At 39.6% G+C, this 22917-nt stretch overlaps 1 protein-coding gene across 1 annotated transcript; it reads right to left on the bottom strand.

Moving 5' to 3' along the window:
- Positions 1-60: 60 nt before the first annotated feature.
- On the bottom strand, positions 61-19067 carry LOC117832714 (myosin heavy chain, fast skeletal muscle-like). The gene is made up of 39 exons (XM_034711954.1): positions 18864-19067; positions 18489-18632; positions 17192-17348; positions 16653-16680; positions 16450-16561; positions 16278-16370; positions 16085-16148; positions 15732-15830; positions 15545-15648; positions 15053-15191; positions 14785-14903; positions 14427-14576; positions 14171-14341; positions 13775-14084; positions 13587-13678; positions 12792-12879; positions 12230-12347; positions 12009-12132; positions 11765-11901; positions 11432-11687; positions 11072-11314; positions 10738-10914; positions 10496-10641; positions 10262-10352; positions 9782-10171; positions 9533-9659; positions 7766-7884; positions 7493-7689; positions 7194-7377; positions 6925-7090; positions 6685-6809; positions 6291-6599; positions 4133-4336; positions 3936-4061; positions 3690-3860; positions 3423-3527; positions 3235-3330; positions 2773-2907; positions 61-1546 (listed from the first exon to the last, which is right to left on the bottom strand). The coding sequence occupies exons 1-39, from the start codon at positions 19065-19067 to the stop codon at positions 1523-1525; spliced, it is 5844 nt and encodes a 1947-aa protein (XP_034567845.1). The 3' UTR covers positions 61-1522.
- Positions 19068-22917: the final 3850 nt, after the last annotated feature.

Raw genomic sequence — 22917 nt, forward strand, 5'->3', positions numbered from 1 at the left:
AAGTGCCTGTGTATTAAAACATGTTTAAAGAAACTCAGAACAATTCATCTGAATGGCACAAACATTTATTTTGTTCTAAAACCAAAAAACAAAATAAGGGATGATAAAAAGTCAGAACGTGATGTCAGTCAGAAAAACATCACTGTGAATCAAAATTAACACTTCAGTGGGAAACTATTCAAAGGATTTTCCATCTTCTTTTTGGGTTAAATATTTCAGACAATGTTCAATTAATCAGATTTATTACCCAGCTTCATTATGAATAACGTGGCTGTGTTAGATACTTGATTCTGATTGGTCAAAATCTCATAACGAAGGTTATTTATTCTGAATAGCAAAAGCAAAGCCAGGGTCACCTACATCACTCATCATATCAAATCAATACATCTTAAGAGGTCTGGCACATTTCACCACTGCTTGTTGACACTGTTCATGTTAGCATTTTCAATCAGTCCGCAAAACAACATGTTTTCTCACTGGACCCTGTCCTGCAATTCATCCAGTGGCTCGAGCCTCAGAGTTGGTAGTTGCTCAGTTGTTGCTGCTCGATCAGAGGCTGGAGGTTAAATTCCTGGTCCTGCTGTCCACATGCTGAAGTGGCCCTTGACTCCAAACTGGTGGCTGTGCCAGCGGTGTGTGAATGAGATTACTGATGGCCACTTTACATAGTGGCCTCTGCCATTAGTGTATGAATGTGGTGTAAATGGGTTAATGTGACATGTAATGTTAAAGTGCTCTGAGTGGTCAAACGACCACAGAAAGCACTTTAAAAATGAAGTCCATTTACCTTCCGTTAAGTGATGATGGCAACAATGTTAAAGGTTGTGACGTTACCTCATTTATTTTTAAAGGCGTGTAAATTGCAAAGCAGTGAAAAAAAGGAGATGGAATGTTAAGATTGCTGTAATTTGATAAATAAGCAGATGAAAATTCTAACTTAAACATGACTTGAAATGTTCCAAGTACGGTAAATCCATCCTGCAGGTAGGCTGATAAGAATTCGTTGCCATGGAAGAGTTACCAACCATGGATTCTGAGGACTAATTTGTTAACTGTAGACATAAATAATGATTAAATCAATAGAATATTCTCAAAATTAATTTTTTTTTCTTAATAACTTCAGTTGAGAGCTGGGTAATAACCGTGATAATGTATAGTGAGCAGGTGGTTATGCATGCGAAGATTCTAATACGCATAACTACTCACCTGCTCACTATACATTATCCCTCTCCTAATACATGTTATTTATTAAAACTCTAAATCTGTTATCAAACATGATGAATGAATTAAATTATATCCCAGTTAAAAGAGTGAGTGGAATACAGGGTGAATTAGTCAAATGGGAGAGTTTCGATTTATTGTTTAGGTGAGGTTTAATCATAAAGTTGCTCTATATATTTTTACATTTATCACTGATATGAGTTATAATGATGTTAATATCCAACAATATTTTAAACTATAAACTATTGTTTCTTTCAAACTCATGATTCATGCAGGTATTTAAGCCGTGTCAGACTCTCAGCTACTCGCCCTGTCCTTCTTGAGTCTGAAAAACAAAAATAGACACAGTTCATGTTTAAGAAAAATATTCTCATCTGAAGGCTTTATTTCTAACGGTTGTAATCACAGCAGCCAAAACTCCCTATTATTACTGCAGATTAACTTTGTGTCAACATAGGTTAAACTTTTGTTTGAACAGTCTGTCTAATGAAGATGTATCTGAAACCTGCTTTCTTTCTGATGTCTAGGAGGTGACTCCACAGATGGTAAAAATCAGTCTGTTTTATAGAAGTCTATGAGACGATGGTTACACTTCTTAGTTGACCTTTAACTTCAGTAAACATTTTCATGATGAGGTTAGTTGGAAGTCTTTTTGAATACAGCATGATGATCATTTTGCAAATTACGGTCCCATTCAGAGTCAAAGAGACACAGAGGAACGAGATTTCCTACGGAGAATAGATGCTATTTAAGTTAGCTTAATTCAAGCGGCAACCTCCGTTCTAAAAATATGAGTCTAATGCGGAAGTGCTAAAAGCTGCAGTTCATCGAGGATCCGCTTGAGGCTGGCTCCGGAAGTAACGGAGGTCACATACACATGAATGGGAAAAAGACGATCTTTACAGCAGAAATAAACATGTTTACAGGGGGGGTAAATTTTTTCTAACGCAGCAATTTCGAAGATATTGAGATTACGAGTCTTCCAATGAGAGGCACAGCTGACTGCGGGAACACTGTAGCTGTTGTTCTGGGAGGCTCAAACTCCGCCTCTTTACGTCACAATCGCTCGACAGCAGCAATATGGCTGCCGCCGACGATTGGCCTCAAACAGCTCTTCAGAAACAGATGGGTGATGTCAAGGATCCTACGTCCATATTTTATACAGTCTATGGCGTCATTATTATCTTATTACCAAATGTTTGCTAATCCCTACATCCTCTGAAGCTCCAACCCTTTGACCAAACATGGTAACTTTTGTCTCCAAAATAAAAAAAATAATGGCGACAAGACTCCAGACTGTTGTCCAAATAACCAGTTGGTGATATCACGTTGACCACGCCCACTTCTTATTTACAGTCTGTTCTGTATTTATCTGGTATTTGTCTTAACTTATTATTAGTCTAAGTATTTATAATCAAGGATAAATTATAAATTTCAACAAAATATCCAATTTTTAACTGCTAACATTTTTTAAATCACTTCACATAAATCAGTCAAACAGGGTATCAAATGTCTAAAATAATAACAAAGTCAAAATAATAGACTGGGTACCTTTGTTCCTATTTCTCTGCTCTTGGCTCTCATCTTGTTGGCGAGAGATTCAGCCACGTCAGCTCTCTCTTCAGCCTCCTCCAGCTCGTGCTGGGCCTTCCTGAATCTCGCCATGTGGGCGTTAGACTGCTCCTCCTGTAAACAACATTAATATCCTTATTACATTATGCACTGCTTTTCCATTATCCAATATACAACACTAAATATATACATATGTATATATCTATGACCAGTGTGTGTATGTGACTACATATATATTACGTTTGATACATTATTAATAGGTGAAATTATAAACTGTATGAATTTGCTGGAACTCCGTCCTGCAGGTTGATTTGATATGACCTGTGTGGTTTGGTTGTCCCTGGTATTTTTAATTCCTCTTGTTAAGGGTTTTTTGACCAATCAGAATCAAGTATTCAACACATTTCAAAGCCAGGAAGTGAAGATTAGTCATGAACTCACAGTCTCCTCAGCATGTCGTTTGTACGCCTTCATCTTGATCTGCAGTTTGTCCACCAGGTCCTGAAGTCTGATGTTATTTTTTTTATCTTCTTCAGACTGAAGGACAAAAACACGAACACTCCCTCAGTCTGTTTTTAATATTTAAAGGCACAGAGGTCCAGTCACTAAGAGAATCAGCATACGTGTACCTGATAAGTGAGCTCCTTGATCTTCCTCTCGTATTTTCGGACTCCTTTGATGGCGTCTGACGAGCGTTTCTGTTCGGCCTCCATCTCTGTCTCCAGCTCACGAACCTGAATGACCCAGAAAACACAACAGAAAAGGCTGTTTATGTCAAAGGTATTTTACCTGTACCTCTGTTATTTTTTATCTATTATGGTATTCATTCTTTTTATTATTAATCTCTACATTTTTCTGTCCAGATATATCAGGGAAATAAGATCAAAGATTTGTACCCGTGTCTCCAGTTTCTGCAGCTGCTTCTTCCCGCCCTTCATGGCAAGGTTTTCTGCCTCATCCAGCCGGTGCTGCAGGTCCTTCACCGTCACCTCCAGGTTCCTCTTCATCCTCTCCAGGTGAGAACAAGTGTCCTGCTCTTTCTTCATTTCCTCAGCCATCATAGCTGCCTGCAGAGAGGAGTGTTGCTTGTTTAATTTCAGTGAGTCTGTGTTGATAAAATAAATGTCTCGTGGATCTCTTACATCAGTGATGGCCTTCTTGGCCTTCTCCTCAGCGTTCCTCGCCTCCTGAACAGCTTCTTCAATCTCAGAGTGAAGCTGAGTCACATCAGCGTCCAGTTTCTTCTTGGTGTTCAGGAGACTCGTGTTCTGACAAGGAAAATAAAGTTTTGAATTCTGATCCAAAGGATGTGTTTGATTGATGAAAACCTAGAGCCTACCTGAGAGTGCAGAAGCCCCGCCCTCTCACTGGCCTCGATCAGCTCCTGTTCAGCCAGTTTGCGGCTTCGCTCCGTCTGCTCAACGACGGCTCGCAACTCCTCGATCTCCGCCTGCATCAGCGCCGTCCTTCGCTCCATCATGCCAACCTGCTCCTTCATGTCATCGTATCCTCGCAGAGAGTCGTCTAGGTGGATCTGAGCGTCCTGAAAGGTGTTCACACTTTGTTACAATATTATACAATACAATACGATAGATACAATACGATAGATGCGATACGATACGATAGGTACGATCGATACAATACAATAGATGCAATACGATAAGATAGGTACGATAGATAGAATACGATAGATGCAATATGATACGATAGGTACAATATGATACAATACGGGACAACACAATATGGTACAATAGAAGCAATATTATAGATGCGATACGAAACAATAGGTACGATAGATACAACATGATAAATGCCATATGATGCAACACGATACAATATGATAGATGCGATACGATACAATAGGTGTGATAGATACAATACAATAGATGCGATACGATATGATAGATACAATACAATACAATAGATACAATACGATAGATGCAATACAATGCAATAGGTACAATAGATACAATAAGATATGACAGATACAATACGATACACTAGATACAATACGATAGATGCGATATGATACGATAGGTACAATATGATACAATACGGGACAACACAATATGGTACTATAGAAGCAATACGATAGATGCGATATGATACAATAGGTACGATAGATACAATACAATAGATGTGATACGATATGATAGATACAATACGATACAATAGATACAATACGATAGATGCGATACGATACGATAGGTACGATAGATACAACACGATAGATGCGATACAATATGATAAATACAATACGATACAAGAGATACAACATGATAGATGCGATATGATACCATAGGTGTGATAGATACAATACGATAGATGCGATACGATATGATAGATACAATACGATAGATGCGATACGATATGATAGATAAAATACGATACAATAGATACAATACGATAGATGTGATATGCTTCAATATGATGCAATAGATACAACGCAATAGATGCGATGCGATGGGTACGATAGATACAATACGATAGATGCAATACGATACGATAGGTATGTTGGATACAATACGATAGATACAATACGATAGATGCGATATGATACGATAGGTATGTTGGATACAATATGATAGATGCAATACGATACGATAGGTATGTTGGATACAATACGATAGATGCGATATGATACGATAGGTATGTTGGATACAATACGATAGATGCGATACGATAGATGCAATACAATAGATGCGATATGATACGATATGATATAATATGGTATAATTGATACAAACATTGTAAAACAAACAATTCAATACAATGTAAACAGAAAAACACAAAGGTTCAGGTGTTTGAACCTTGAGTTGTCCCTGCTCCAGTGTTGTTCTTAAAATCAGCACTCAAGTCTAGGATTTGGACGTGGGTCCTGATTTTAAGAACTTGTGGCTTGACTTGTATTCCAGCACTGATGACTCAGTCTTGAACTCCTGCACTGACTGCATTAAGATATTGAAGATGGAGAGGAAGACTCTGAATTATTTCTTGATAAAAACTGTTTTGTTGTTGTTGTTGTTGTTGTTGTTGTCTATACAATGTCCTAATAATTAATTTAGTTTAGCGCAAGAGCTTGTAAAGTGCTTTTCTAGTCTTTCCAGCCAGTGAGGGCTTTTACACTTCTCTTAAGATTCACTCATTCACACCAAATATATACACTGATTACAAAGGATGCTATAGTAGGGGTCCATCAGTGTTAGCTAATCCCTTTCATACACATTCACACACCCCTGACTATGTCTATAATTAATTTTGAGTTTATTAGAGGGCTGCAGTGATCCCACATTCAAATCTCTGGACACGCTGACAGGATCGATCAGTATCTGTTTCTACACGTCCAACTAGTCAGTCCAGAGAGAATGGCGCTCCCCTTATGATTGCTAAGGTTATATAAATGTATATTTTGCATGTGTTTTTTATGTTTTCTAAATGTTTTACTTCTAGTTGCTTATGTTTCGTATAAATCTGGTGTATATGTTTCTGTATTTGACCTTGAGCTGTCCCTGGATGTTCCTCAGCTGTTTCTGGGACTCTGCCGCCTGTCTGTTGGCGTGGCTCAGCTGGATCTCCATCTCGTTCAGGTCTCCGTCCATCTTCTTCTTCAGTCTCAGGGCGTCGTTCCTGCTGCGGACCTCAGAGTCCAGCGTGCTCTGCATGGACTCTGTCACTCTCTGATTATTCCTCTTCATCTGCTCCATCTCCTCATCTTTCTCTGCCAGCTTCCTGTCCACCTCGGCCTTCACCTGGTTCAGCTCCATCTGGGCCCGGAGGATCTTAGATTCCTCCTGCTCCAGAGTCGCCTTAAAGACAAGAGGAGTTCATAAAACCATAGTTTGGGTCTAGTTTTTACAAATATGTGAAAGTTTAAGAAACATTTGGAGTTACCTCAGCCTCTTCCAGAGACGTCTGCATGTCGAATTTCTCCGTCTCCACATGCTTCTTGAATTTCTCAAGCTCGTGAATCGTCTTCCCGCTCTCGCCGAGTTGTTCTGTCAGGTCTGAAATCTCCTCTGTTTGATGACGGGGAGCCTTTCAATGAATGATTCTCAACCTTTTTAAATGTGTTACATATGATAGGGGCAGCAAAATTTAACATAGTTCTTGAATGAATAATATTTGACTCACGCTGCAGGTTTTTATTCTCTCTCTTCATGGTCTCCAGATGGTCCAGAGCTTCTTCGTATGAGTTCTTCAGTTTGAAGAGTTCGGTGCTCAGGGTTCGAGATTCTTTCTGAGAGCTCTCCAGCTCCGCCTGACACTCCTCAAACTTCTGCTTCCACTCAGCCAGAATCTGAACCATCAAAGAGTGAGAGAGTTCAAATTATAGAACAAAGAAGAGCGATTTTAAGAATCAAACATGAGGGATATAAAAACGTTAGAAGTCAAAATAAAACCTTATCAAAGTTCCTCTGCTTCTTATCGAGCGTAGCAGCCACACTGTTGGATCTCTCCACGTCCACCATCAGATCCTCCATCTCGTTCTGCAGACGCTGCTTTGTTTTCTCTAAAGACGCACATTTAGAGTTCACCGCCTCGATCTGCTCCTCGGCCTCCTGCAGACGCTGAGCCAGCTTCTTCCTGTCCCACAGGAGACATCACTCAGTTTATCTCAACTTAAGATCACTCTGCCTGGTCCAGCTCATAATATCAGATGTGTTATTCTGTTAAACTGATGTATTGATGCAGTGATTACTTGGCCTCCTCCAGCTCCTCCGTCCTCTGGATAGCGTCTGTCTCATACTTGTTCCTCCACAGGGCGACCTCCGTGTTAGCTTTGGATAAATTCCTCTGCAGCTCCGCTTTGGCCTCCTGCTCCTCTTCGTACTGCTCCCGCAGGAGGTCACAGTCATGACGGGCCGACTGCAGACTGTGAGCCAGAGCGTTCTTTGCCTGATGAAGAGTGGGATGAAGAGCTTAACGTGTTAAAGTAACGTCAAACAGTCGGCATTTTTTAACATTGAATTACCTTTGTCTCTTCCTCGATCAGACGCTTTAACTCCTCGACCTGAGTGGTGAATCCTTGTTTTCCTCTGGTTAGCTGAGAGATCAGGCTCTCTTTCTCCTCCATCTGCCGGGAAAACTCAGCTGCCACCCACCAGGGAATAGATTATATCAAATATATGTGTGCATAAATATATACATACATGTCTAAAACAAAAGTACAAAGCAGTCAGAGAGCACGAAGTTCTGATCCTTCAACTTTCTTTTCTTTTAGGTGAAGAAAATGTTTTGTGTGGATGAATGTTTGATCAGGGAAAAAACAGGACCCATAAGTTCACTTTTTACATTTCAGATTCAAAACTTACAAAACTTGGGATGAATTTAAGATTAATATTCACATTAGGTGTGAAAAGCTGATTTTAACATGAAACTTCTTTACTCAAATAGAAACCAACTCTAAACACACATTTGTCTGTTTTACTATAAACTAAAGACCTCTACATGTTCAGATGAGAGTCCTGTTTGTTAAAATAGCTTTACTACCCGGCTTCCTTACTGATCATCCAGTTGTGTAACATGGTTGATTCTGATTGGTCAAAACCCCTTGACAACAGTTATTAACTTTCACTAACAAGAGCAACGCCAGAAGCAAACTCATCACACGTCATGTCAAATCAATCAGTGGAAAAGAGTCCCGTCACATTTTGCTTTTGCTTGTTGACACCACAGACCGTAAGGTGAGGTAAAACCATAGACTGTACAAAATATGGACGTAGTATCCGTGACGTCACCCATCTGTTCCTAAGAGTTGTTTTGAAGCCAATCGACGGCGGCAGCCATATTGGAAATGTTGAACTCAACCAGGCAGAGTGTGACGTAGGGTGAGCCTCTTAGCCAACAGCTATGTGTTCCTGCCCGGGAGTCACATCAGTCATGTCCTTATTTCACGTTAGAAAAAAAAATTCACCCCCCGTACAGTGTGTGCCATTAGAGAGATTAGCTTCGCAAGGCCAAGCCGTTTTTTGAACCAGGCTGTAAACATGTTTATTAATGCTGCAAATATCGTTTTTTTGTTTTGTTTTATGGTGTCTATGTGGTTTCTGGTGTTTCTGTAGCCAGCCTCAAGCGGATTCTTGATATATTGCAGTTTATAACACTTCCGCATGGGCTTCATAGTTTGAGACCGGAGGCTGCCGCTTGGGTAAAACCCAGGCAGCAACCGTTATCCACGAGAATTGAAGCCAATGCGGCAGTGTTCGGAAATGTTCAGTTTCTTGAGTGTCGACTTGAGGCTTACTCTGGAAATACCGGAAACCACATACACACAAATTCAAAACAGCTGATCTTAACAGCATAAACGTTTTCACAGCCTGGTACAAAAATGAGTTTAGTTATGGATAGCTCATTTCTCTTTTGGCACGCACTGCTTGGGGGTTGAATTTTGTTATAATGCAGCAATTTTGAAGATATTAAGATTATGATTTTTCCGTTTTTAAAGGTGTGTGAACTGCAGAGCTCAGAGAAGGAGAGCTGAATGAGGACAGTTTAATGTTAAATCAACAGCAACAGACAGATAAGAATCCATCACCATGGAATGTTAAGTGCTGTGGAGTCACTGGGACTTTTTTTTTAAACTATACATAAATCATTTGAAATCAATAAAGTAATATTTTAATCAATTTCTTTTTTGCCAACGTATTTGAATCTTAAGCTAGTAGCCCGAGTCTTGTGCATCCTGTCTTTTTTAATTTATAACTGCATCTGCACAAAGTTTAAAAAAGAAAAGACTTACCATTCTCCGTCTGAAATCGAGCCCTCTGATTGGACAAATCGTTATTTTGTCGCATGTTTTCTTCATATTTGGTTTTCATCTCCAGCAGCTGATCTTCCAATGAGCGGCATGTTTTCTCCAGGTTCACCTGAAGTGTTCAAGAACATATTGATAGATATATTATTTATCAAATATTCAATCCCACTAAATCCATCATTTACTTTTATACTTCCACCTGAAAAGAATACTTTACTCCATATTTAAACGCACCTTGGCTTTGGCCACAGTCTCCATGTTGACGGCTAAATCATCGACCTCCATCTTCAGCTCGCTCTTTTCCTTCTCCAGTTTCTGTTTGATTCTCTGCAGATTGTCGATCTGCTCACTGAGCTCGGCCATGCTGTCTGCCTGTTTCTTCCTCAGCGCGGCGGTTGTGGTTTCGTGGTGCAACGTCGACTCTTCCAGATCCCGTCTCAGTTTCAGAAACTCTGCCTCCCTCTTCTTGTTCATCTCAACCTGAGCGGTGGTCGCTCCTCCCGCTTCCTCAAGACGTTCGCTGATTTCCTCAATCTCCCGTGACAGGTCTGAGCGCTGCTTCTCAATCTTGGCCCGCATGGCTCGTTCAGCTTCCACTTCCTCTTCTAGCTCTTCAATACGAGCCTGTAAATATAAATCAATAGAGTAAAATCATGAAATGAAGCTCAATAGACTGGATACTCAATGACTTTGATCACAGAGAAGTATCTGTACATGCAGCTCCTTCATCTTCTTCTGCAGCTGACAGTTGATTGCCTGCTCGTCGGATATTTTACTGAGCAGCTGATTGTTCTCAAACTCCTTCCTGTTCCAGAAAAACAAACAGTACGTCAGATTGATTTCACACATACACACACACACACACACACACACACACACACACACACACACACACACACACACACACACACACACACACACATTAAACATCATCAGTCTTAAGATTACTTCTTTATCTTCTCCTCTGATTGTTGTTTGTCGTTCTCCAGATCCATGATGGACTCCTGACTTAGTTTCAGATCTCCCTCAAGCTTCCTCTTCGCCCGTTCCAGATCCATCCGAATCTTCTTCTCTTGTTCCAGCGACGCTTCCAGCTTCAAAGCAAAGTACACAGAATCAATCAATATGTTGACGAAAGAATGTGTTTCTCACAATGACTGTTAGAAATGTGTTATTTCCTGCTCCCTTACATCATCGACTTGCTGCTCAAGCTTGGTCTTTGCTTTGGTCAGAGAGTTGACTTTGTCTTCCTCCGCCTGAAGATCATCGAGCACCTGCTGGTGAGCCTCCTGCAGCGCTCGCTTCTCCTTTGTCAGTTTTCCCAAGTTTTCATCCTGACCAGCAAGCTCCTCCACAAGGTTTTTAACCTGCAGAAGAAGAATGAGTCCACATCAGAACAAAAAATAGGCAGCAGAACAACTACAGAACAGGTTATTAACTGAATGCAAGAAACTGCCAGAACTTGAGACAATTCTAGCAAATAGTTTCAGAGGAACAAACCAAACAGTTGTGATAAAATCAGACCTTGTTTTCAGTTGCATGCTTCTCCTTCTCCACTTTGGCAAGAGTTATTTCCAAATCATCTATGTCTTTTTTAAGCTCTGAGCATTCGTCCTCCAGCTTCCGTTTCTTGGCGGTCAGCTCAGCCGTCATTTCCTCCTCGTCCTCCAGACGCTCGGTCACCTCCTTGAGTTTGGCCTCCAGCTGGATCTTACTCTTAATGAGACCTTCACACCTCTCCTCTGCATCGCACAGGTTCTCTGAATCCTAAGAACAGAAAATGAGCAATGCATGAAGGCTAGTGGTTTGAACGACAGCATTTAACAAAACCTTTCAACAGAGAGATCAAATACATGAAAATATAAATCAGGTATGAATACTCACAGCCTGAACTTGTAGCTGGAGGTTGTTTTTCTCCTGCAGAAGAGAGACCATCTTCTCTTCCAGCTCCTTCCTCTTGGAGTCTGACTTCGACAGGTCCTCCTTACATTTGACAAAGTCTTCTTTCATAGTGGCCATCTCTTTCTCCGTCTCGGCGCTCTTCAGAAGTGGTTTTATTTTGAAAAACAGCTTCATCCATGGCCAGTGTTTCACATTCATGAAGGATCTCAGGTTATACTGAAGGATCCAGACGCAGTCTCTGGGAGATAAACCATAGGCATTAGTACAAGGGTGTTTAATTTGATAGTTTCTATCATATAAGAGGAGTAGTCTTACTTTTGAGCGATTAGATTGGAGAATTCTTTCCTCATAAGGTAACCACGACACACCGCCTGAGTCTGAGTCACCAGAGACGCCAGTTTTTCATCTCGCAGCTCCTCCAGATTTCCAAGAAGGCCGGCTTTGAAGAACACCTTAGATATATTCATGTTATTATGATTTATCACTCACTCTTCAAAGGCTAAAACTAAACCACAACAGGCTTTAAGAATAGTACCCTGTGAGACATTTGACCTCTGACCTTTGTCGTCCCAAATTTGTACTGAGTGTGATCAACGTCGATGGATCCCAGAAGCTTCTCTGCAGCTTTCTTTCCATCAATGAACTGACCCTCAGGGATCGCACTGGCATTCAGGATTCTGTACCTGCTCAGATTAGGATGAACACAGATTATTGTGGTTGGATATTAAGGTTAACGGTCAGGTGTTTTCAGCTTTTAAGTATCAGGTAAGAATCGGTGACCTCTGCTTGAAGTCTGCATACAGGATCCTACTCGGGAATCCTTTCCTACAGATCCTGATCCCTTCAAGAACCCCGTTACAGCGAAGCTGATGGATCACAAGGTGATTATCCATGGTACCTACAACAAGAACACGTTACCCAAAGGAAGTACACATGATACCTACAAGGAATAAACATGATACCTACAGGAAGTACACATGAAACCTACAGGAAGTACACATGATACCTACAGGAATGATACCTACAGGAAGTACACATGATACCTACAAGGAATACACATAATACCTACAGGAAGTACACGATACCTACAGGAAGTAGCCTACACATGATACCTAAACAAAGTACACATGATACATAATAGTTAGGTTTTTGAACTTAGACTTTACAAATGCATTTTTCGACAGCTTAACATAGTGCCGTTGTTTGATTACTAAATAAATGTACTGATTTATCTTCTGCACACTTGCACACAGGTATGTGTAAACTGTTTTTCTAGTCAGAACATACAGGAAGTTGCAGCAGACATAAATACATAAACACAGTTTTTCATGTAGATTCATACCTGGGGTTTTGGTCTCGTTGGGAATCAGGCAGCGCACAAAGTGAGGGTGCGTGCTCCTCAGGTTAGTCATTAATTTTCCCAGATTTTCCTGTAGGAGAAAAGTTTAAATTAAAATCTTTATGAATTTTTAACACAGTTAATTACAGGTTTTACTTCTTGCACACACAGAGCTTTAAAATACAAACCTGCTTCATATTACAGTTTGAACTTTTCTACAATCAGATTTCTGAATATAAAATGAAGCAAAGCACTGGTTCAAGCAGGCCACAAAGTCAAGCGATCCTACAGTACTTAACTGATCTTAACGCCAGCCCATATCAGCTGACTGCTCAGCTGATTACCTCCATGCATTAAATTTGCAAATGTCAAAAATTGGCATTGTATTTAAACTGATTTAACCTCTCTTCCTGCTTCTTCCCCAACTACACCCCAGATCCTCCTTTTTATGCTGTGTCTGATTTTAAAAGTGTCATGTATTGTGACCTGTGCCTGCTCTGTTCTATACCCTGATGGTCTTTGCTGCTGCTCTCCCTGCCTTAGGCTTTGGCAATCCATAAATGCACGTGGAAGGGTGGGGAGCTCTTAGAACAGAGTCATACCGCAAAATAAAACTTATTGCATGCCAATGATGGCGTCAAGGATCAGCTGATGAAAACAAAGATATGCTCGTAGTAATAATGATCACCAGAAGGGAGGAACGTTTCACTAGTTTCCAGTACTAGTGATATTTTATCCAGAAATATATTATGTAAAACTGGAAAGATTTAATGAAACAACTTTCATTCACATCTGTACCCTGAACACAGCAGACACCGTCTGAAACGAGCCGCCCTTCTTCTTTGCTGCTTTCTTTCCACCTTTTCCTCCTGCAGCGTCTCCGCCCGACTCTACAAAAACACGAAGGAGAGAGGTCTGTCAGGTGTTCTGGATCTTTAATTTCTTTAAACTTTTTTACCCCTCAGGCTGATCCAGATTTATTTTACCTGCTTCAGTGCCAGAAAACGAAGCGTACAGGTAAGATAGCAGCTTCATGGGAGACTTTTGGTACAGCTGAACCACAGACTCATTCAGTGGGTCTTTGTTCTTCTCCAGCCAGCCAGTGAGATTGTAGTCCACTGTGCCCGCGTAATGAACCAATGAGAAGTGAGCTTCGGGTTTCCCTTTGACCACCTTTGGTTTCTGGAAAGCGTTATTTTTTCCCAGGTGTTGGTCGTACAGTTTGTTCTTAAAGGACGTGTCTGAAGCTTTGGGGAACATACACTCCTCTTCCAGGATGGAGAAGATCCCCATCGGCTGGAAGAGTCACAGACGAACATGATCATTGATCTGAATCTGGTTACAGAGTTGAAAGCAAACTGATGTTCAGAAGATCATCTCACCTTCTCAATGAGCTCGATGCAGGCTGCTAAGTCCATTCCAAAGTCAATGAACTCCCAGTCGATTCCCTCTTTCTTGTATTCCTCTTGTTCCAGCACGAACATGTGGTGGTTGAAAAACTGTTGCAGTTTCTCATTTGTAAAGTTGATGCAGATCTGCTCCATGCTGTTATACTGTTACAAAGAAAAGCAGGGAGTTTATTCAATAATATCATCTGTTCATCATTACAATAAATAAATAAACTTAGCCAAAACTTACGTCGAATATTTCGAACCCGGCGATGTCCAACACTCCAATGAAGAACTGTCTCGGCTGCTTTGTGTCGAGCATCTCATTGATCCTGATCACCATCCACAAAAACATCTTCTCGTACACTGACTTAGCCAGCGCTCCAACCGCATTGGTGACCTGATCAAAGATATGTCATCAGTGATTGATTATTTCATGGTAACAGATTCTTTTATAACACTGTATGATGTTTTCTGTACAGTAAGGGTTCCTTTAGGCTGTTCTGCTTCTATTTGCCTCTATGCTGTGCATTATTTTCTCATATTAGCACGGCTCATCGTACGTTATCACCTGTGATGTCTAACAGGTATTCAGCTGTAAACATTACCTGTGGGACCGTCTGGCCTTTGGTCACATATTCATTCCCCACTTTGACTCGAGGGTAACAGAGTCCCTTCAACAAGTCAGCGGAGTTCAGCCCCATGAGGTAAGCCACTTTGTCTGCCACTGACAGATGAAAAACACATTTATTTATTTCATTAATACACATAAATACACATTACATATAAATACATGTCACACAATCATTACATATTAATGACAATTTTAATCATCAAAATTATCTGACTTCCATTGTTGAAAAATCATGCTCTCACCCTCAGTGCCATCGGGCTCCGCCTGCTCCTCTCGCTGTTTCTGCTTGAACTTCATGTTCCCATAATGCAACACTGCTCCTGTCAGCTTGTAGATGGAGAGTTTCTCTTCATTGGTGAAGCCCAGGATATCAGTGGCAGTCTGTGTGATCAAAGTAAGAGTTTGTACAAGTCAATATAAACTCAACTCAACTTTATTTATATAGCACCTTTCATACATACAAGCATGCAACCCAAAGTGCTTACAGAAAGAGACTGCAGAAATAGGTAAAATAATAATAGACATAATAATTAAAAAATACTTTAAAATAAAACAAAATAAATACAGTAATATTAATAAAAAAAGTAAGGGTAGAAGGAAAAAACGAATTAGTTGAGGTTAAAAAGATCAGTTAAATACAAGAAATCAATAGATAACTAAAATAGATATATAAATATTGTTAAAACAATGAATATAATAATCAATATAAAGGGAGAGATGAACAGATTTCTCACGTCTGTGGCCAACAGCTCTTCTCTGTCGTCGATGCTGGCCACAGAAATCTGACCCTGACTGATCATGGGGAAGTCGTATGGGTTTGTTGTTATCAGAAGCATTTCTGAAGAGACAAACGTAAAGAGTTTTAATTTTCTAAACATACTCTTTGAATAAAACCTGCAGAATAAAAAGTCAAAGTCTTACCGATGAGCTCGGCTTTGTGTCCGGTCATGATCTGATAGAAGATGTGATAGCTCCTCTCTTCAGTCAGCTGGAACGTCACTCTGGACTTCTCCAACAAATCTGCAGAAAATATTTTGCCAAATAAAGATTTTCATCGCCTAATTATTATCATCACATAAAACTAATCAATGACAGCAGAAACGTGAGGGGGTAAACTTTTGAAGCATTCAGAATTCAGGGATATATAATTTGATAAATGTTTTCTATTTATTTTGTTTTCTGCTTGAAAGGAAGTCCGTGAAATCAGTACGCACCAAAAGTCAACATTTGACTGATGATGGTCCGTATTATTTATGAAAAGAAAAATGACTTACAGGTTTCAATATCAGCAGAAGACAGTTTTCCTGTGGTTCCAAAGTGAATTCTGATGAATTTCCCCTGCAGAATTTAAAACCGTTTGTGAAACTGGTACAAATCAACATGAACACTGTAGTTTATCACACAGATGTTTGAATATTAAGAGAAAGTTCCTTTATCAAAGGTAAAACTCAGAGAATTCAAACTTACAAATCGTGAGGAGTTATCGTTCCTCACAGTTTTGGCGTTCCCAAAAGCTTCGAGCAAAGGATTCGCTGAAATGATTTGATCCTCCAGCGTCCCCTGAAAACAGACCAGCCATCAGAACCACATCAAGTCTTTTTATCTGCGTTGATATGGTTTGTATTAAGTTTTGTATTACCTGCATTTTGCCGGATGAGTGCTCCTTCTTGTCTCCTCCAGACACTGCGATTGTCGCAAAGTACTGGATGACACGTTTGGTGTTGACGGTCTTTCCTGCACCAGATTCTCCACTTTGAAACACAACAAAGGAAATCCAGTTAGAACTTATTTTTGACTAATATATCAGTTTAAACATTTGTATTGAACTTCAGTATGACTCACGTGATCAGGACGGACTGGTTCTCACGATCTGTTGGACACAAAAAGACAAACCAGTCTTAATCTAGTGTTACTGCTACAAGGCTATTAGATTTGATTATTTAGTTCATTACTTTCATTCCAACATATGAACAAAACTTTCTAGTAAAGTCAACACGTTTTGGTCAAACTTCTGCTTTACTGTTGTTTTTGCCTCCTGCTGAAATGGGTGTGGCTTAGTCATGAAATGTGATGTCACCTATTTGTCTGCTTCAATCAGGATATGGCAGATCAAACCACATCCTCTAAACATGGAGATGCATTTAAACTCTTAATCAATTAAACGAAAAATGTAGCTAACCACACCTAAATGTAACTGTTTATTTAGCCATATGTTGATGTTACAGACTGGCGCCCTCTGTGGTAGTAAGTGGTAGTTACAGGATCATTTAAAATCTAAAAAAAACATTATTTTAATCTTTGCCAATAAAATAAAATGGTAAGAGATTCAGACGAGACCTGGCTGAGTGGAATTCTTTAACCACCTGTCTGCTCAGTCTCACCTGTAAGCATATTTTGATATGCGTTATCAGAGACGGAGAAAATATGAGGTGGAGCCTCCATCCTCTTCTTCCCTCTGTAGGCTGCCACCACCTTTGGGTCGTACACTGGCAGCCATTTGTAGGGATTTACAGTGGCACAAAAGAGCCCAGAGTAGGTCTGACCTCGAGAATAAACATGTATTAATACACAAATACATCTGTATACATTATACTAGTATAGTTATAAAAATACAGTACCAGTCAAAAGTTTGGACACACCTCATTGAATGTTTTTTATTTACTTTAATTCATTTTCAACATGGTAGACTAATACTGAAGACATCAAAACTATGAAATAATATGGTTTTGCCATAATATGGATTACAACAGTAGTCAAATAGGGCTAGCCATTATGTACTAACCCTACCTCTGAACAACACAACTGATGGTCTCAATCCATAGACTGTACAAATAATGGACGTAGTATCCGTGACGTTACTCATCTGTTCCTGAGCGCTGTTTTGAAGCCAATCATCGGCGAAGGACATATTGGTAATGCTGAACTCAACAAGACAGAGTGTGACGTAAAGAGGCGGGGTTTGAGCCTCCTAGCCAACAGCTATGTGTTCCCGCCTGTCAATCAAGTCAGTCATGTCCTTAAATGGGCAAAACTCGTAATCTTAATATCTGCTGAACTGTCGCATTATAAACAAATTCACCCCCCTTACAGTGTGTGCCCACAGAGAAATTAGCTACAAAGACTTTAACCGTTTTTTGAACCAGGCTGTAAACATGTTTATTATTGCTGCAAAGATCTTTTTTTTCTAAATGTGTATGTGCTTCCGGTGTTCCTGCAGCCAGGACTGCAGTTTATAATATTTCCGCATGGGCTTCATAATTTGAGACCGGAGGTTGCCACTTGTCTCAAACACATTTAGAAGGCAAGTAATTCCACAAATCAAGTCTTTATAAAGCTCACCTGTTAACTCAAAACCATTCCAAGAGACGACCTCATGAAGATGAATGAGAGAATGCCAATATGCAAAGCTGTCATCAAGGCAACAAGGGGCTACTTTGAAGAATCTAAAATATGAAATACATTCTGTTTTTTTAACACTTTTTTGTTAATTAAATAATTCCACATGTGTTCTTTCATAGTTTTGATGCATTCAGTATTAATCTACAGTGTTGAAAATGATTAGAATAAATAAAAACCATTGAATGAGTAGGTGTGTCCAAACTTTTGACTGGTACTGTCTATGTATGTATAAAATATGTGCGAAATATATAACATAAATTGTTCTGGTTCTTCACTCACATAGATCATCCACGCTGCGTAACGCTCTTTGAGGTTAAACAGCACAGACGGCTCGTTCAGGTGCGTCATCATCGCCATGTCCTCGATCTTATCGTACTTGGGAGGATTCACCTGGAGGACATCTTCTTCTTTGACTGTTACAGTCTGAAAAATAAAGTTTGATGAGAAGATGGAAGATTCATTTTGCAGAAAGCAAAACATTTCTCTCGGCAGGAGAAACAGGATTTAGCAACAAAAATGAAGAGCATCTGGGATAGAATAGACTTTGATGTTCAGCTGCTGCTTTTGAAAAGTGTTAATACAAAAGTTTATCTTGTTTGAAGAATATCTGTTGTCTGCAGGATAAGTCACAGATGCAGTTTGAAACCTATGAACCTCATCAGCCGCTGTCTTCACAATGACTTGTCCTCCCTCTTTACTCTGGATGGTTCCTCTGATGTACAGCTCCTTGGCATCAGGAATAAAGCAGGCAGTCCGGGCATCGAACGGACGGTTCTGAGCCTCCACCCGCTCCTTCTCAGGTTTACGGAGAAAGACGGCCGCCGGCCCAAACTGGGCCATCTCGGCATCGCTGCTCATGCTGACAGCTAAAGATTAAAAAAGAAAGAAACATCTGCTGGTATTAAGAGTATAATTTATCAGTCCTAAGAATGTTTGATTCAAAAGATATCTTTCTTACTCACCAAATCCACAAACCCTGTTGATGAGTAGAATTCAGAGATTCTGTCCTGCAGGTCAGACACAACAAAAGAGAGGACAACTAAAGATGAGCCACCAGAAGAAGAGAAGATACAATGAGATCATTATATTTTAAATATATGTCAATGACTGATCTTACCGGTCAGTGAACGCCTTGTCTCTCAATGAACACCAGCAGGAGCTCAGTCCTTTTATTCATGAGCTCCTGAAAAAAGAAAAAGTACGCTCCAAACTTGGCAAAGTGACTCAAATGTCAATCAGGCCGCATTATTGATCTATACAAACACTTAAAAACAACACCCTGAAATATCACACAGGACACTCAGGTGTTAATAAGAACCTGTCAGCAGGGGCAGGTGATGATCCTCAGGATCTATTTTTACATGCTTTACTTCTGTCAGAGCCGTCATTAAGTACTTAAGGTTACTGGTTTATTGTTCAGCAGGACTTCATGTTTAATGATTAAAGAATCAGAATGAATATCATGTTTATAAGTTTTGACTGGCAAAATTTGAAGTGATAATGTTGATGTTATTTTGTGTATGTCTGGGAATAAAACATATATAAATGTCACCAGGATGCTTCATGACCTTCATGTGTTCTGGACTCGACCATCAGCTGCTCGTTTGAGGCTACTTTTCGGATTAAAAAGGATTAAACTTCACACAGATGTCAAAACAAAGTCAACTGTAATATTTGGAAAGTAATGTCATTTTTTTTAACCTTGCATTTACGATTCACATCTATTGCTTAAAGGGGAGTTTTTTATTAATCTGCAAAATACCTGGAATGTGTCAAACCTCTTTTGGTCTATTTCACTTTAACATTAAGTTAAATTAACTCAGAAGTGTTTATGCTTGTAAAAATGTATGATTCTGATTCTAATTATTGCTTTATTATTTTAAAATTAACATTTCACTTCCTGGATGTCTTATTGTGAAAACTCTGAGAGGAAACTGTATGAAGACCAGCAGCAAACCAATCAGCTGCCAGTTATTGAAAACCCCAATAATAAGGCATATATTGCCTTGGCTGCTGTGAATGTTTAATGGTTTACTTTGGAATTATGGCAGCCAAAGATTTTAGTTCATTTTATTTTAGGCGTCCAAGTTGAAGTATTGGATTGTAATGAAGTAAAGCATTATTTTGGGGGGAAACCTATGACTTCAAATCTGATAATCTTCTGTGTGTGTTTTATCCAAGAGGTATTGCCATACCTGCACGTTGTGGGGCTCCATGGTTGAATTTGGAGCAAACGCAGAGCAATGTCACTCAGATAACGCAGTTCATTTAGCGGTGGTAATGATAGCTATGGCAGAGAGGGATGATGATTCTTTACCTGAGGCCCATGTTTGTGGTTTTAGAATGATCCAAAATGATCACTCTGTTTACTGAGCACAATCTTCATAACAGCCTACGAAAATTCATCGTCCCACCTGAGAGGGCATGTTTGGTATGTAGCTAGATTTGTTTCATTCCTCCAGATGAACAGTTTAAATAAAGGTGTGTGTGCTTGTAGTACCTTAGCTGCTGTTTTATTCTATGTTGGGTTGCTCCTTTTATTGTTCCTAATTTTCTGGCGCTGCAACATCCAGAAATCTGTGGCGCTTAATTTTAACTACCTCAAGTAATAATTTCACACAGCAACTTTCGCTTATGTTGGAGTAATATTTGAGGTGGACGGTCTATACTCTGACTCTAGTACAGAAGTAGTCCACTGCTGTTGAATTTTACCTTCATTGAACTGAGTATTTAATAAAACCCTGAATCAACACAATACTCTGTTATTTAAAGGGATCACAAGGCTAGCTGATCTGTAATGCAAACAAAGAAAAAATACAAATAAAGTGAAGAAGAATGAAAACTTAATTTTGGAATTTATTCACTTTTTCAAAAAAAATTAATAAATAATAAATTCTGGATGCATGAATAATGATCTGCAGCAAATATAAGCCTGCGAGTATTGTGCTTAAGAAAATGTTATTTAAAGCAGTATCATTTGTGTTACATCTCCCGCCTGTGTTTTTTTTCACAGTCTTTCCTGCCAAGGTGAGTGTGACCTGGACACCTTGAGGGAAGTTTTCTGGTTTGTCTTTTATGTTGTCGAGTTAACACCCGACCATGTGTGAACACGATGAGAGGGCACAGACACATGACGACCACATTTAGAATAAACATGGCAGCGTTAGAAACTTGATCTGTCATCGTTTAAGAAGAAGTGGGAACAGCAGCTTGTCAAATAAAATACATCACATAAAAACCTAGATCAATTATATATAACTTATATATAAGGTGCATTGTCAATAACTGTCTTTCTCAGGAATAACATAAACATAAAATAGACACAACAGTCTACAACACAGTAAAGTGTATTTACACAGAAAATAGACACAGTTTAAACGCAATTTCAAAGGCAGTCTACAATACCTCAGGAGATGACACATTGGTGCCTGGATCAGCATTTTCTTTTCCGCATCAGTGTGCTCAGTATAGTGAACAATTTGGCCATTTCTCCATTCTCGACCTGCTCCACGAAAATATCGAAGATGTAAAAATAAACCTCTGCTTAGAACAAAATGCGAACCCTAACCTTATTCATAACCCTAACCCTATTCATAATCCTAACACCAATCATAACCTTAACCCTAACCCCAATCATAACCTTAAGCCTAACCCTAACAGTAACCCTAACACCATGACCCTATTCATAACCCTTACCCTAATCATAACCTTAACCCTAATCATAACTCTAACCCTAATCATAACTCTAACCCGAATCATAACCCAAATCATAACCCTTACCCTAATCATAAACTTAACCCTAACTCTAATCATAACTCTAACCCTAATCATAACCCACTATTCATAACCCTTACCCTAATCATAACCCTAACACTATTCATAACCCTAACCCTATTCATAACCCTAACCCTAATCATAACCCTAACACTATTCATAACCCTAACACTATTCATAACCCTAACCCTAATCATAACCCAAATCATAACCCTAGCCCTTATCATGACCCTAACCCTCTCCATAACCCGACCCTAATCATGACCCTATTCATAACCCTAAACCTAACCCAAACCTTTATTAGGTGGACCTAATAAAGGTGTCCTTTATTAGTCCCAAAACGGGGAAATGTATGTCACAGCAGCAAAGTAGACAGTGCAAAAGTGTATAAAGCATGGGGAAAACAAGAGCCTATAAAATATCATCTAACTTTAAACCCTAACCCTAACGTTAAACCCTAAAACTAATCCTAACACTTACCCCAACCATAACCCTCACCCTTATCATAACCATAACCCTAATCATAAATTTAACCATTACCCTAGACCCAACCCTAAACCCTAACCCTAACCCTAATCATAACCCTAACCCTAACCATAACCCTAACCCTAACCGTAAACCCTAACCCCAACAGTAACCCTAACCCTAATGATGACCCTAACGCTAATGGTAACCCTAACCCAGGTGTGGAGCTAGACTCTCAACGCAAAGGGGGCGGAGCATCCTCAAGGGGCCCTTCTGATAGTCAAATTTACAACTGTAAAACAGCTGATATATTTTCTCCCCCACTTATCAATAAAAAACAATTTATCACTTATTGATCCAAGACAATCCAATTACATGAATGTGAGCAAGTTGGCCAAGCAAACCAACTAGCCTTAAATAGCCAGCTAACATAACATTCCAGCTAACCAGCTAGCTAAAATAGAATCTC

The sequence above is a fragment of the Notolabrus celidotus genome, chromosome 20 (genome assembly GCF_009762535.1).
Source record: "Notolabrus celidotus isolate fNotCel1 chromosome 20, fNotCel1.pri, whole genome shotgun sequence".
Classification (NCBI taxonomy): Eukaryota; Metazoa; Chordata; class Actinopteri; order Labriformes; family Labridae; genus Notolabrus; species Notolabrus celidotus.